Genomic DNA, 15,474 nt, shown 5'->3' with positions numbered 1-15,474 from the left:
GCAACGACAATCTCAAGCGGCGACCGATCGGCGATGATGGCAGCCGCAAAAGGAGGAGGGGGCTGAGGTACAATATTGTATGTGCAGCGCAGGGTGGTGTGGTGTGGTGCCGTGTGGTGTGTGGATGGGCGGTCGGCGGACAACCCTCCCCGGCAATCAATCAGCTCCGCCCCCCGCTCAACCCCCCTCCCCCTCTCAGGAGGTTAGGAAGCCGGAACCTTTGGCGGACGAAGGCGGCGGGGCGGGGGTGTGGCCGGCCTGGTTCGTCCGAGGGGCCGAGGCATGAGCGTCACGCTCGGCTCCGCTGGTGCAGGGATTTGTCGAGATTCTCCGGCGTAACGCGCCCGAGAGAGAGCACCACAACAAGGGCTCGGAGCGAGCTATAGTACAACAAACAAGCACGGCGAGACCTCACTCAACACACCCGGAAGAGCCAACGTTACGCCAAAACGCTCGATTTTTTTCTTTTTTTTTTTTTTTTCTTTTTTATTCAGGTACTTTGTACATGTAGATAGGTTAGGCATCCGCTGGACACGGTCTTGGAGACGCTCGACAAGATACTCCCATCGCTTTTTTTCCAACCATGCAGCGCTGCATCACCGTGAAGAAGACCGAGGGCAAGCCCGGCGAGGTCTACTACCCGTAAGTTTTGACCATGTTGGTTCGTTAGCGCTCCTCTGTGTGCACCATCTCACCAACCGTTTCCTCCCACCTCCCTCCTCCTCCTCCCTCTTAGGCTGCAGCTCAACTCGGTGCCCATCCCTACCCCGGGCCCGGGCCAGGTCCTCGTCAAGGTCTCGGCCGCCTCCCTCAACCACCGCGACCTCTTCATCCGGCAGCACCTGTACCCGGGCATCTCCTTCACCTCCCCGCTCATGTCGGACGCCTACGGGGTCGTCACCGCGCTCGGCCCCGGCTGCTCCTCGCCCTCCCTCCTGGGCAAGCCCGTCATCCTCGTGCCGACGCGCGGCTGGGACGCGGACCCCAACGGCCCCGAGTCCCCGGGCTTCTGCATCATCGGCGCCTCGGCCGGCTCCCCCGCCGGCGCGGGTACCGAGTACCTCGTCGTCGACGAGCAGGACGTGGTCCCCGCGCCCGAGCACCTGACCCCGGCCGAGGGCGCGTGCCTGCCGGTCGTGGGCGTGACGGCGTGGCGCTCGCTGGTGGTCAAGAGCGGCAACGCCGAGCCGGGGCGGAACATACTCGTCACGGGCGTCGGCGGCGGCGTGGCGCTGCAGGCGCTGCAGTTCGCCGTCGCCCGCGGGTGCAACGTGTGGGTCACGAGCGGGGACCGCGCCAAGATCGAGCGCGCCGTCCGCGAGCACGGCGCCCGCGGCGGCGTGTGCTACCGCGACAAGGCCTGGGACAAGGAGCTCGCCGCGCTGCTGCCCCGCGACCGGCCCGCGCTGGACGCCGTCATCGACGGCGCCGGCGGGGACATTGTGGCCAGGACGGTCCGCCTGCTCAAGCCCGGCGGCGTCGTCGTGAGCTACGGCATGACGCTCGGGCCCAGGATGGACTACTCGATGCAGGCGGTGCTCAAGAACGTCGACGTCCGCGGCGCCACCATGGGCTCGCGCCAGGAGTTCCGCGACATGCTCGAGTTTGTGCGGAAGCACCGCATCCGGCCCGTCGTGAGCCGCGTGGCCAAGGGGCTCGAGGATCTCGAGGGGATCGAGGCGCTCTTTGAGGATATGAAGGCGGGCAGGCAGTTTGGGAAGCTGGTGGTGCTGATTGACAAGGACGCCGTCGCGGACGCGGACGCGGACGCGGCCAAGCTGTAAGCGTCGGTCGGTCGGATATGAAACCACGTCGAGACGAGACGGGAAGTCAACCTCGAGAGAGATCAGGTCGATTGCCTAGGAAGCGAGGGCTCCTCCTCCTTTCCTTTGAACCACTAGGTTGAGCACCGTACTTTTCCCCTTGGTACGAAGAGAATCTCCATCGACTGTGTCTGCGTGTCTGTGTATCTGTCTGTCTGTCTGTCTTTCCTCTCGTCCTTCCCCCCCCCCCCCCCCCCCCAACATCCGGGGTCATCACCTAAGCTGCCCTCGTATGGATGACGGCCGGACGGCCGGATCATGAACCCCTCGCCGCCGCCTCCTCCAGCTCCTCCTTTGTCGGCCTTCGAATCCCCTCGAAATGGCCGACGCCGCCCCTCAGGGACCCGCCGTCGTTCCAAATCCACACGCGCACAATGTCCTCGGCCTCCTCCCCCGTCTCCACCTCGGGCGTGTTCATCATGACAGGCCACCCCTCATCCCCGGCCTCCGGGTCCGGATCCGTCACCCACCCGAGCTGGAACCTCAGCGTCGGCCGCTTCCCCTCCCCCGCGTCAACCCCGGAGCGGACCCGGCTCCCCCACGCGTAAAAGATGGCCGCCACCTCGTCCGCGCCGAACCAGCTCCAGTTCCCGCCGCCGACGCCCACCACCCCGCGGCCCAGGCCGCCGTCGCCGGGCCCGATCGCCGCCGCCAGGCTGCGCTCCCGGTTCATGAGGCGCACCACCTCGCGCAGCTCCGCCACGCCGGGCGGCCGCAGCCCGAGCCTGGCCGCCGCCGGCTGCGAGGGCAGCTGGTGGCCGAGGGACAGCGCGAGGGCGTGCAGGCCGCACTCGAGGGCGGCGCCCGACGTGGGCAGCCGGACGTAGGCGCCCCCCCGGCCGTCGCCGTCGGGGAAGGCCTCCCAGAAGCGGGCGCGGGCCCGGCGGTACGCGGCGTACCGCGGGAGGGCGGAGCGGACGGGGTCGGCGAGGATGTCGGTGGCCAACGAGACCCTGAGGGGCCGGGAGGTTGAAGACGTCATGATTGCCTTGCCTTTTTTTGGAGTGCGTCTTGCTGCGATGCTTGTTCTTCCGTCTTCTGGCCGAATGTCACGGGGCACGTCGAATGTTGGCGCCTGACCACCGGGATACGGAGAAGCTCTGCTGTGCTGCGCTGTGTTGTGCCGTGCTGTGCTGGGCTTGGCAGATGGAACGCTCTGGTTTGACGATGGTTGGAGAGTGGATGAAGGAAGATATTCACTTTGCTCTCGGCAGCCCGCTTCCGACCCCATTCAGCCCACGACGCACATACACCCACATACGCACACATACACAGCCTTGATGTCTTACAACCAACTCATCACAATCTACCTGCGCAGTCACGCTCCGGATCCGTCCAACCTTGAACAACTTCCCACCTCGGAGCCCAAATCCAGCTTCACCATGATGTATTATATGATCATCAGCCTCAGCCTCTCAACACACCACCCACTCCTCACTCCCGATCAACCAACACTCCGCGCCCTGGCGTGGGTTGGCCCTTTGCATCCGGGGCCACAGCAGGACGACCAGCCTTCGGCCTGCCGTGCGCAGGTGGGACGGGGGCCGGCCTGGATGCGGCCGCCCGAGCCGTGAGGGCCGCAAGGCGCATGCGGCCCGGGGGTCGGGCGGCAGGCCAAGAAAAGACGGAGCGGAACCAAGCATCTCGCGTCGCCATGCTTGCCTTCGTGCCCGGTCGAGCCTCGCAGAGAAACCATCAGCAAGCCCGATGCTGAGGAGCCGAAGGAGGAGGGGCGTCGAGAAAAGCTTCGTCGCCAATCCTCCCGACAAAACGCGCCGCCAGCCAGCATGCCTCCACGCACGCACGCACGCGGGACCCGACTCGAGCATTGTTCGTGCCTAGCAGTAGTATGTCTCATCTCACCTCGCCTGGGGGGGGCTCGCTCTCACAGGGCTGCGTAACTCAGGTCTACCCGCCTGAAGTACTGCGTAGGTAACCTGCCCCATCTCCATGGTTCCGACATGTCGTACACGGCAAAAGTAGGCCACTCTGACGCAACAGCACGTTCCTCGATCACTCTCGACCACTTCCACGTCGATTGACCAAGCACGCATCAAGTGAGCCGCATACACAAGACGCATACTACTCTGCCACGCAAACTCCCAGGTTTTGAAGCCAGAAGAAATTACAAGTTAAGAGAACCCCCTAAGCAAACCCATGTCTGTCAAGGTAACTCCTGTAATAGAGGGGGGGAAAAAGCCCAAAAGTCGGGAACAAGAGAAAAAAAAAAAGAAAAAGAAGAAAAAAAAAAAGAAAAAAAGCGTAAGAGCCGGACGGGCGGGGGAGCCGTTCCAGGCGCCCCCGCCCAACCACCACCGAGGGCCTTAAAAGACCAACACCGCGAGCGTCATGCCTCAGAGGGCTTGCAAGGTCAACGAAGCCACCATGACCTGCGCGACCGGGAAGGTCGGGCGCTGCCAAGGCGGCCTGTCACCTCCCACCAAAGTGGTCGCGTGAACTCCCGAACCATGACGTGCCGTGCTCTGCCGTGCCCTGCCATGCCATGCCATGCCATGCCGTTCCATGCAAAAACATGCCCGCTCGCTTTCCGTGACGTCGTGTGCGCATAACTGGCCGTCGTCACCGTCGAATCCCTCACACAGCGCATGCACATACATACCCATGCACGTACACAGCAGCCCACCCTCGACCCAGGTCCTCTCCCCATGTACACAACCCCTCCCCCCCACACACACGCATACACATCATGCAGACGTACACGCACTCACCCAGCTCGCGGCCTTCGTTCGTCGCCGCAGGTGAATATCGCCCCGCCGCAGCCTCGCTCCCCCCTCACATCAGCACGCACTTCGCGCAGCAGCCGCCCTGGGCGTCGTCATCGGCAATATCCATCTTGTTCATGCCGCCGCCGTTGTGGGAGAGGCCGCTTCCCCCGGCGGCGCCGCCCTGGATCTCGCGGTTGTACCTCCGGATGGCCCGCACCACCTCGTAGAAGGCCTGCTCGACGTTGGTGTTGGTCTTGGCGGACGTCTCGAGGAACCGGCACTTGAACTCGTCGGCGAGCGCCTTGCCCTCTGTCAAGGGGTTAGCCATCTGCAGCGTTGGGTGGGTGGACGAGAGAAAAAAAAAGGCTCTAGGGTTGGAACGCACCTTCCACCGAAACCTTGCGCTCGTGGGCCAAGTCGAGCTTGTTGCCCACCACCACCATGGGGAACGAGTCCTTGTCCTTGACGCGAAGGATCTGCTGCTGGAAGGTCCTGATCTCCTCGAAGCTCTCACGCGACGTGATCGAGTAGACGAGCAGGAAGCCCTCGCCCGTGCGCATGTACTGTTCCCGCATCGCCGAGTATTCTTCCTGGCCGGCCGTGTCCAACACGTCGAGGAGCGCCACCTCATCGTCGACAATGCACTGCTTGCGATACGAGTCTGCGTCCCTGGTCAGTCGCGCCCTAGGGGGGGAGGAGAGAGAAGGGAGGAAAGGTGATGCCATGCGTACCCTCAATGGTCGGGTCGTACTCGTCGACGAAGTGCGACTGGATCAGCTGGATCGTGAGACACGACTTGCCGACACCACCGCCGCCGACAACCACCAGCTTGTACTCCCTCGTGAACTGCAACGCGACGCGCATCCCGTCGTCAGCCGAGAACTTGTCAATCGTCCTACGTGCAAGCAAGCAAAACCCACCTTAGACGCCATTGCTGCGGCTGAGAATTAAAACAAGAGGATTAAAGAGAAAAAAAAAGGACACCCGGAGCGGATCGGTGTCGTTTTGTGTTTCGTTTCGACACGGCAAGGAACTCGGGAGGGAGCGAGGTCCAGGAAGCGCGGGCCACTTGAGGTGATCGTCCGGAAATATTCAACGAGAGGGGGACCTGGGCGCGCGCGATCAAGGTCGGAAGGCGTTCTGTTGGGATGAAGGAGAGGTTGTTGTGCGGTGTGGAGGACACGATGGGATTGGAGAAGGGTGAACCGCGGGACTGTGGGGATTCGGCAATCGAATTTCTTCGGGAGCCCAAGAAGCAACCACGTCGGTCGGGCGACCCCAATGGAGCTTTGCGTTAGGGGCCGGGAGGAGGCTTGTTCGGGAGGTGGGAGGACAAGGTCCTGCTGGGGGGGGGGGGGGGGGTGGTGACAGCGGAGTGGTCCTGGAGATATGGGACGGCGCGCTGTTTGGAGCTGTTTGGAGCAAATCCAACGAATCGGCCGGGCCTGCGGAGAGGGAAAAAGGAGAGAAAAACCACGGGACGAAGAAGAACAGTCGGCTGGGTGTAGGCGGGCCCCGAGGAGGAGGTTGGAAGGGGAGCAGAGTGTCGAGACGGGCCAGGGAAGCTCGAGCTTGAAGGACGGGGAGACGGGAATGAAGAGCAAAAGAGAGAAAAGAAAGGGGGTCCGTGTGCTTTCCCGGGGGGTGCGACTGTGGGCTAGGCATGTTCCCGATGTGATTGGTGGCGCCAGGGATGCACCAAGGCGAGGCACCCTTGTTCCCGCCGCGGCTTTCCCTGCCGTGCTCAGGATTCGAGCGATGGGGCCGGCGCCCTCTCGCACTGTGTCTTCCGTCCGCCGAAAGCTTGCTTTTGCTCCCCCAACCAGGGCAGGATGCAACTGCGATGCCGCCGCCGACCCGGGAAGAGATGAGACCAGAGATGGGGACCGTACATGCGCAGTATGTATGTACAGGGCTCGGTCCCATGTGAGAAGGCTGTCGCTCGAACCCTCTGGAGCTTTTTGGGTAGGTCGTCATGCCTCCCACCCTCCGACCCAAAAAAGTAACACCAAAACAAGAGAACCCGCATTCCCGTCGACAAGGTGTCGTTCGTGGGTCCATCGGGCGACCTCGTTGTCTACCTTAGGTACCTATACTAGTATGTACTATGTACGCACACTACAATCGTTAGCGGACATTCCCATGTACATACCTTACCTTGCTGTGGTGGTGTATGGAAAAGTCCCCAGGCACACACACACACACACACACACTCTCTCTCTCTCTCTCTCTCTCTCTCTCTCTCTCTCTCTCAAGGTCCATGAACTCGACATGCCGCCCCGGGCATTGGGCCGCGGATGCCGCCGCGCTACTGCAGGCATGGCAAGCTTTGCTGCACGAGCGAGCGGTCCTCGCGAGCCGGCCCCACACGCAATGTACCTGGCTGCAGTAGCACTGCCGCATGTGGTGGATTTTGGGAAGTTATCAAACATACGCAGTACTATAGTTATCCTTCTTGACGGGGGGCGGGAGTGCTTCTTGCTGGACGACAAGAATCGCGCTGACGGTTCCCATCCCCATCATCCCATCATCGTCGCATTACCAACGGCGAGCCACAGGCGCAGCTCACAGAACACGGTAGGGCTGGCACAGAACGGCGGGCGGCGGCGGCGGCGGCGGCGATGGCAATCGTTGCGTCTCCTCGCCCCCCACCATTGGGACTGCAGTGGACCATGGGTCGTGTCCCGCTTGTCAGAAGAACTCTGTGGGCTTTCTCCAGATGGATCAGGGGGGAGCGACGGTGGCTGACAAACATGATAAGCGGGGAAATGTGTCCGACGGCCTCCGTGATCGAGCGGCCCGTCAGACGCGGACCAACGCGACCGTCACCTCGTAGTACTGTGTATGTACGCTACGTACCGGCGCGGGCTTCTAGAAGCCCCTCAGGCTGGCAACACCGTCTGCGCAGCAGCCGTGTGATGCCTAGTTAGCGTATGCCGGGCCAACACACAACCTGAGGCAGATGCCTGTCTGGGACCCGCAGCACAAGGCGCAGCTTCGGCTCTGAGCACCGCCGAACAACCGACACGTCGTTGCAAGCGGAGGATGTCAATGGACAAAGGCAGCCGCCATTGTCTCGGCTGGCGTCTGTTATACTGCGTACACAGCACGCAGGACTCGCCGCGAATTGCAATGTCTCCGAGGTAGGACAGACGTCACGATGGACAAAAGGCCGGTTGGCCGTGGGAGATGCGATGTCCGAGCTGGTGGGAAGCCCACGGGGCCTCTTCGTCGATGAGACGCGTGCCCGGTCCGGTCCCCTCGCACGCGCCCACCCACACGGATCTGGGAATCCGAGGCATCGCTTGCATGGAGCACTTGCTGCGTACAGCAGGTAGCTAACTCCCTCGTACAAGGGTGCAGTGCAAGGTAGTCAGGCAGCGTACACAGCTGTGCTCCGTACACCGAGTACGTACGCTGCGTGTACATGCTTACTGTGTAACTACTTGTACGCTCCCTGGCACATGGAGCGTGTCCCGCAGAGATTCCATAACCAACGCACGAATAGTTACGAGCACCGATCGGTTGGGTCGTCCTCCGGCACAGTACACGGCACGGACGGTACACAGTGGCTCTTGGGAGAAATGCCCTCTAGGATTGCAGCTTTCCGTTTCCGGAGGTCAGGGGGTAGGGACATGCGGGGAGGGATGATTTGCGTTGCAGGAACCTAATGGCGTCGGGGTGCTCGTCGCCTCTCCTCGTCTCGGGCAAGCTGGGCCGAGGAAACCAGACAGACATCCATGTGAATTGAAGGATGGAATGAATGAAGGATGGAATGGGCTCCAACGAAAAGCTCGAGGACCATCGCCTCCATTTCATTCGGCGCAACATCGCCAAGACCTAACATCAACCAAGAAAAAGGGGAGCCCAGAAAATGGGGACTGCAGGTGGACAGCCTCCCGGGGATGCAGGCCCTGCGCAATTCACTGTGCCGTTCCTCTCGTCCAGCGCTCACGTAACGTTCGTTACTTGTAGTTACACATGTGTACTGTGTAGTTAGTTGCATGGTGACCTCGTTGGCTCTGTTTTTTGGCCTCTCTCCATCTCTGGATTGAACGCCCCTCTCCCCCCCCCCCCCCCCCCCAACAACAAGGAAACAAAGAGTGCGCTCTGCCGTGTCAGCCTTGCGTTAAGCAAGTCCTGGGACCGAGCGATGCCCCGGACGCCAAGCTCATCAGCGAACCATGTATCCCAAGGCCCCATCGGTCCCATCTCAGGGGGGGGGGGGGGGGTGTGGGTGGGATGGTGATGGAGTTCATTTCGCGATCGACCCTCGCCAGCGGCGACACGGTCACATTGACTAGTTCTGTGTGATGGTCTGCAGAATCAATCATCAGCAAGCTGAATGAAAGCCCCCGGCGGGGAGCACACAGTCTGCGACCTAATACTGCGTACGACCCTGCGACCTCGGTCCCCCTTTCTTTTGTTTTTTATATCTTCAAGAGTGGACACCTGCCCGGCGGTACTGTGTAATCTTCTGGAAGCGCTCTAGAAACGACAATGGCGCCAACAAACGCCAGTGCCACAAGCACCATCACACCGGCCAGGACCCCGTTGTGGTGGTGTTCCAGCCAGGGTCTTTGCATCCCGTCCTGAGGGAATTTTTTGAGCGTTGTAGCTCGGGGAACATTTTACGCCTGGTCCATTCGGCCTCTCTCTCTCCCCACCCCCCCTCCCCCACCTCCCTCCTCCCCATCATCCCGCCAACCTCCAGGTTCTTGCAGGGGGTGCCCGCTCTCGCTTCATACATATACTATAACTACTGCGTAGTAGGCGCGATCATTACGTAGAAGCGCGTGCGCGCGCACTGTGATGGTTGCCAATCCAAGTTTGTACTGTATGTACGGAGTAACTATTAGAGACACAGAGGAGCATGGCGTGGGCAGCCTCCCTACCATTCCCTCCCATTCCATGGCGGCGGGTTCGGCCCCCCAGGTCTCGCCGCGATGATGAGCATGCAACGCAACCTCCTGTCCGCTTGGGGGGGGGGGGGGGGTGGCTAGGCCTTGGGCTCCGCCTTGCCCTCCTTAGGTGCGTCTTCTTCGTCCTTGTCCTTTTCGCTCTCGTCGTCGTCCTCGCCCTCCGCCTGCACCACCCTGCCGTTGACGGCCTTGGCCACCTCCGGCGCGATGCTGTCGAGAAACTCTTGGTCCCTGCAAGGCAAGGCGGGGTCAGCCTGGACCGTACAGCACAACAGCAGCTAGGCGTGCGCCTCGGACCGCGACCCGCGCCCCGCAGGCCGCGTCCCGCAGGCCGCGCCAACCCCCCTTCCTCAGGTCGACACAGGCCGGGTCAAGAGGGTCTAGCTTACCGGCCAACGAGCGTTACCGTGTTCCTCTTCTTGCCCCAGCGGGGATAGCTGCCAACCTTGACGCCACGGGGCTGGACCCGCGCGGCGAGGTCGGTCAGGTAGGCGGCCACGGCGCTCTCTGGCAAGGGCGTTGAGATGGTGACGCGCACGATACCCTTGCCGCGCGGGTCGGTCAGGCGGGGGAGGACGCGGGGGGTGAGGCCGTGGAGGAGTTTCTCGACTGCACAAGATTAGGCGTCGGCATCTTGGGCGAACAGATGGTCAAGCAAGGGAGGAAGGGGAAGGAGGAAGAAGACCACGGCTCAGGCGGACAGAGGGCTCGCAACGTACACAGCTTGGGCACGCCCGGCAGGATGTGGACGTTGCCATTCACGATGGCGACCGGAACCCAGGCGTCCTCGCAGGGAAACACGGCCTGCTCGCCCAGCGGCCGTGACAGGTCGGTGGGAATCTCCACCATGCGCAGCTTGGCGCGCAGGGCCGGAGAGTCCTCGTCCCAGCGGAAGTCGGGCTGTCCTGGATGCTTCCGGGACAGCTTCTTCATGAGCTCAAACGCCTGCTGATGCAGCACCAGCGGCAGGTCGAAGGCCTTGGCGATGGATTGGTACGTGATGTCATCGTGGCTGGCGAGAGAACAGATACGATGTGAGTGGGCGGATGAGCGCAGCGGCGAGGAGATGGGCTGGCTGGTGGTGGCTTACGTTGGGCCGATGCCTCCGCTGAAATCATGTTAGCGATGGCTCGTAGCAGGCGCGGGGGGATTTGCTCCTGGCGTGCCTTGTCACCACAAAGTCGTAACGGTTGCTCATGCGGCGGACGGCCTCGATGATCTCGCTCTCGTCATCTTCAACGACTTCGATGCGCTTGAGTTGCTGTCGGGATGCTCAGCATCATCCTCTTCACCAGCATCATCATCTTCAGGATACCGGGGTGCCCCGCGGCCGGGAGAACGTACGATCCCCAAGTCGAAGCACCACTTGGCAAAGCAGTGAGAGTTTGTCTTGTCGGGAGTCAGCGATCCGTCTGCCCACGATTCTCAAGGCTCCCGGGGGATGGGAGAGGGGAAAGCCAGCTCGCTTACATCCTTCGTCTGCGAAGCATCGTCCCGTCAGCTCTCACGGTCAGCCACCCGGCGCTTCCCGAACCGACCTGCCTTTCCGCCTAGCACTTCGTCGCCGATAATCAAGCACGCAGCGGTGTGGATCGTCCTGGCAGCGTTCTCGCGAGCCGTCCTGATGGAGCCCATCGTGATGCAGACCGCATGCGTCCTCGCACGCTTGATGGTTCCTGCTGGCAGTCCCGTTTGCGGAAGGTGGCGTGCTCCGTAGGCAAAACGTGAAAACATGAGCTCGCCTCTACGCTGCGATGCAGTGAGCAACGTGGTTGAGGACGCGACGGTGTTGGATGTTACTCGATGGGGGATGGGATGGTCATGATAATGATGATGATGCAATGTGTCCCTGTGCAACCCGACCCGGAGGTTGAAGCTGTCCTCTATTACAATCTGCTATAGGTACCTAAGTGAACCCCAACCCCAACCCCGCGCTTCGAGTGGCTTGCTCCAAGTCGCTAGGTCGCTAGGTCCAGTCGCTGCAGCGTCAGGTCGGGTTCTACTGGTAACTACGGTAACTAACTAATACCTGAACCATTCCCGTCCCCCTTCCCCCCCTTCTCTCCTCCAAACCTGAGTGGACAGGGTTGTGGTGGGGCTGACGACGCAACTGGATGGACCCCCAAGAGATGGATCCAACCTGGACGTCGACAAGGGACCCAATGCGGGGCTCTTCCCCTTGGACAGAGCCTCATCACGTCCTGCGTCTACATACACGGTAGGATCTCAGCCTGACAGGTTTTTGTCGAGTTAAAACACACGGCCATCTCCATCCTAGAGGTCCCCAAGTCGCAATCCCGGTACCCCGCGACCCACCCACCGCAAGCCATCCGAGAGGAACTAGATCGAAACGTCATCATGGTATCGTTGCCCCTCGTTCCGGCCGCCATGTCGGGCCCCCTCTGGTAGGTAGGTAGGTGGCTCATCGCTTCACAGGCGTCCGAAGCCAGGCTATACACCTTCTCGGAGGAGACCAAAACCCACCTGCGCAAGTTCCGACTCGGGACCTCGCGCGCCAGCCAACCCCAAGCCGTCATCTGTATGTATGTCTCTTTGAGGTCGCCCGCTCCCCTTCCTCCGGGCCGGCCACGGGGTTTGCACCCAATCTCTGGGCTACCGCAGCATGCTAAGACCGCCGTCTCTCTCTCTTCCTCCATGTTCCCCCAGACCTCATCGATAAGCAAACCAAGGAGATCCGCCAGGATGAAGACGAACGCGTCTACACGTCGCTCGACGAGCTGGCCGACGACCTGCCGGACCACTCGCCGCGCTTCGTGCTGCTGAGCTACCCCCTGACGCTGGTCAGTCGCCCTTTCATCCCACCCCCCCTTTATATATATATATATATATATATATATATATATATATATATTTCTTTTCTTTCGCATCGGCTGCTTCATCTTCGGGGCCGTTCGACGACGGCCCAAGCGGCTTGAGAGGGAATGACTAACTATACCCCATGCAGCCCTCCGGCCGGCTCTCGGTGCCCTACGTCATGCTGTACTACCTCCCGACGACGTGCAACAGCGAGATGCGCATGCTGTACGCCGGGGCCAAGGAGCTGATGCGCAACACGAGCGAGGTGACGCGCATCATCGACCTCGAGAGCGCCGAGGAGTTGGAGGAGATCCCGGAAAAGCTGGCGGCCTAAGGGGGGGAGGAGGCCGGCAAGGAGGAGGGGGAAAGGGTGGCCGTGGAAGGATGGGTGTCACGTGCGTTTGGATCCCATGCTCCCTAAATGCAGTACGTCATGTACGGTGTATCGTTTGTTTTTTTTCTCTTCTTCTTGAGCTTGTGGCTATGTTGCATCGTCACCCGGCGGCCCCGGGGACCACATCGTCCGGGTTTAACCCCATCTGTGCCGCCATGCCCTTGACCACCTGCTTCAGCGCGGCCACGGCAGGACTATCCGGGAACGAGTCGAAGAAGCTCTCTCCGTAGTCGCAGGCCATTCCCAGGCGCGGATCGAGCGGGACGGAGCCGAGGAAGGGCACGCCCATCTCGTCGGCCAGGGCGCGCCCGCCGCCGGTGGTGGCGAGGAAGATGTCGGTGGCGTGGGCGCACTTGGGACACACGAACCCGGCCATGTTCTCGACGAGCCCCAGCACGCGGATCCCCGCCTTGCGGCAAAAGTCGAGCTCCTTGCGCACGTCCAGCAGCGACACCTCCTGGGGCGTCGTCACCACCACGGCGCCCGCGATGCCGCTGTCGCGCAGGAACGTGTTGACGCTGAGGTGCTCGTCGCTCGTGCCCGGCGGCGTGTCCACGAGCAGGAAATCCAGCTCCCCCCACTCCACGTCCTTGAGGAACTGCTTGATGAGGCCGTTCTTCTTGGGCCCGCGCCAGATGATGGCGTCGTCGCGGTTCGGCAGCATGAACTGGATCGACATGACGGCCAGGTTGTCGGCGGCCCAGACGGGGGACCACCCGCTGGCGCTGACGTGGATGGTCTCGGCCTCGACGCCGAGCATCTTGGGGATGCTGGGCCCGCAAATGTCCGTGTCCATGACGCCCACCGTCACGTCCGGGTTGGCGGCCGCCAGCGACTGCGCGAGCTGCGCCGTCAGGGTGCTCTTGCCCACCCCGCCCTTGCCGCTGAGCACCAGGATCTTGTGGCGCACGCCGCCCAGGCGCGACGTGATGACGCCTATGTCCGGGTCGGGGCCCTTTGGGGCGGACGCGCAGATTTGCTGGTTGGGACACCCGGCGCACGAGTCGGCGGTGCCGGCCTGCTCCGACTCCGGGCCGGGGCAGTGCTCGGGCTCGGGAGCGACGAGCTGCGGTTTCTTCCCGAGGGGGTTCGCAAGGACGTCCTCGGCCGATTCGGTTTCTAATGATGGCGCCATGGCGACGGCGACGGCGACTGTAGTAGTATGATGGAGATGCCTCGCCTTTGTTTTTTTTTCTTTTTTTCGGAGGGGGGAGAAGGATGGCTGAGGCGAACGTATTGGACCGGCTTAGAAATCAGACGGTCGGGGAGTGCAAGCTGAAGATGGTGGGGCAAAAGCTCCGAGCCGCACTGGACCGTCCCGGGCTCGGGCCATGCGCTACAAGTGGAATCGTTATCTTATCGCTTGTTGGTGGGGTTGGGGAGCGGCCTTGGCATTCTTTGACCCCCCGGTCCGTGTTCCGTTTCGGCCCCGTCCCCCACGCGCTGCCCCCCGGATGGTTCCGTCGTCCGTCCCAGCCCAACGGTCAACGGGTCAACGGGGGGAGGGGGGAGAAGCCGGACAAACGTCACGGTCACGGCACCATCGGGGGTGGAAGCAGACGGGGGGGGGTACATTTCACCGTGCAGACAATTGAACACGTGGGTTGACAGGTCCACCTACCGTATGGACATGTCCGCATTTGTTCTTAAAAATCGAGGCACCAAGACGCGATGATCTTACAAAGAGTATGAGGGGCAGCACATCGTCCGCCCCCCCCGCTCCATGTCCGACGTGCCATCGATGCCAAAGCTGCCCATCCCACGGAAAGGGTCACAGAAGCGCATTGATTGTAGCAACGCCGGTCGCCGGTCCCATGCGTCGGCACTGTCGCAAAGCAGCAGGTCTATCTCTGCGAGGCCATGCGCCCTGTCTAGACCATCTCGTTTGGTACGCAGCGCGACGTCGGATGGTGGTGACGACGACGCAGGGATATGAAGAGGACGACGAATGGCAGTCTGCTCGCCTTGATGTCGACAGCCGATAGTGTCGCCGCCGCTCCTACGTCGGAGGCGGCAACCCCCCCCCCTTTTTTTTTCTTTCCCTTCCTCCTCTTTGGTTGTCCGCCTCAAAAGATTCAAGCGGCTTGGGCCCGTCTGCCGGCCCCTGCGGCCCGCTGGTGACATTGCATGTTTTCATCGAGTCCATTTTTTGCGCTCGACCCGCGATTGGGCCGTCGTAAAAATTTCATGGGAGGGTGCGGTCCCGTCGGGCGCCTATGGCGTCTTTGGCAGCGGGTTGCGTTGGGTATTGATGGATGAGAAGCGTGCAGGAGCTGCAGGTGGACGCAACGGCTCGAGGGCTGGGCGGTTCGAGCCATTTGCCAATGGCTGCCGAGGGGGCGCGGGACGACGAATGGGGCGTCCTGTCAACGATCGCGACGCATGCGGGAGGGAGAAATTGGATTGCGACGGCTGGCACGTCGTTCCCACGCCATGTTCGCTGCAGACTTACACAAGTACAGCAGGCTACTGCGTGCCGGGGCCAGGACCCTGCATCGACCGCTCACCTGACAGCGTCTGCGGGAGGGTGCGGGAGGTGCTGGAGGTGCGGGAGAGATACCGGTAGGGGTGGGAAGAAACTGGGGCGTCGAGGTCAATGGAGCGCAGAGGTTTTTTTTTTCTTCCCTTCTGCTTCCTCCTGCGGGGCCGGGCCCGACGCCATCATTGGAACCACGATGCCGAACAAAGGCGGTTAGGTCCCATGCCGGGGAGATGGGCCAGAAGCCCCGGGGCCCGGAGGAAGGCGAACATGCCGCCTACTATAGACCCCACACCCGCTGTGCTGCAGGCTC

The 15,474-nt window shown here is 61.9% G+C and overlaps 6 protein-coding genes across 6 annotated transcripts; 2 read left to right on the top strand and 4 right to left on the bottom strand.

Annotated features, from left to right (window-relative positions):
• Positions 1-583: 583 nt before the first annotated feature.
• Positions 584-1,784, top strand: VTJ83DRAFT_4189 (uncharacterized protein; the record flags this gene model as incomplete). Its single annotated transcript, XM_071010650.1, has 2 exons — positions 584-642; positions 737-1,784. 2 exons carry the CDS (start codon positions 584-586, stop codon positions 1,782-1,784), a joined length of 1,107 nt encoding a protein of 368 aa, XP_070865639.1.
• Positions 1,785-2,079: 295 nt separating this feature from the next.
• On the bottom strand, positions 2,080-2,805 carry VTJ83DRAFT_4188 (uncharacterized protein; the record flags this gene model as incomplete). The annotated part of the gene is made up of 1 exon (XM_071010649.1): positions 2,080-2,805. One exon carries the CDS (start codon positions 2,803-2,805, stop codon positions 2,080-2,082), a length of 726 nt encoding a protein of 241 aa, XP_070865638.1.
• A 1,811-nt stretch (positions 2,806-4,616) lies between these two features.
• Positions 4,617-5,481, bottom strand: VTJ83DRAFT_4187 (uncharacterized protein; the record flags this gene model as incomplete). The annotated part of the gene is made up of 4 exons (XM_071010648.1): positions 4,617-4,858; positions 4,935-5,210; positions 5,281-5,395; positions 5,470-5,481. The coding sequence occupies 4 exons, from the start codon at positions 5,479-5,481 to the stop codon at positions 4,617-4,619; spliced, it is 645 nt and encodes a 214-aa protein (XP_070865637.1).
• A 4,067-nt stretch (positions 5,482-9,548) lies between these two features.
• On the bottom strand, positions 9,549-11,106 carry VTJ83DRAFT_4186 (uncharacterized protein; the record flags this gene model as incomplete). The annotated part of the gene is made up of 8 exons (XM_071010647.1): positions 9,549-9,702; positions 9,861-10,080; positions 10,191-10,483; positions 10,562-10,579; positions 10,638-10,732; positions 10,816-10,860; positions 10,942-10,950; positions 11,014-11,106. 8 exons carry the CDS (start codon positions 11,104-11,106, stop codon positions 9,549-9,551), a joined length of 927 nt encoding a protein of 308 aa, XP_070865636.1.
• Positions 11,107-11,829: 723 nt separating this feature from the next.
• Positions 11,830-12,622, top strand: VTJ83DRAFT_4185 (uncharacterized protein; the record flags this gene model as incomplete). Its single annotated transcript, XM_071010646.1, has 4 exons — positions 11,830-11,832; positions 11,908-12,010; positions 12,139-12,272; positions 12,437-12,622. 4 exons carry the CDS (start codon positions 11,830-11,832, stop codon positions 12,620-12,622), a joined length of 426 nt encoding a protein of 141 aa, XP_070865635.1.
• Positions 12,623-12,782: 160 nt separating this feature from the next.
• Positions 12,783-13,817, bottom strand: VTJ83DRAFT_4184 (uncharacterized protein; the record flags this gene model as incomplete). Its single annotated transcript, XM_071010645.1, has 1 exon — positions 12,783-13,817. The coding sequence occupies one exon, from the start codon at positions 13,815-13,817 to the stop codon at positions 12,783-12,785; it is 1,035 nt and encodes a 344-aa protein (XP_070865634.1).
• Positions 13,818-15,474: the final 1,657 nt, after the last annotated feature.

Source organism: Remersonia thermophila, chromosome 4, assembly GCF_042764415.1.
Source record: "Remersonia thermophila strain ATCC 22073 chromosome 4, whole genome shotgun sequence".
Classification (NCBI taxonomy): domain Eukaryota; kingdom Fungi; phylum Ascomycota; class Sordariomycetes; order Sordariales; family Chaetomiaceae; genus Remersonia; species Remersonia thermophila.
Note: the sequence above shows the minus strand (reverse complement) of the source record. Positions and strands in the feature narration are given on the sequence as shown.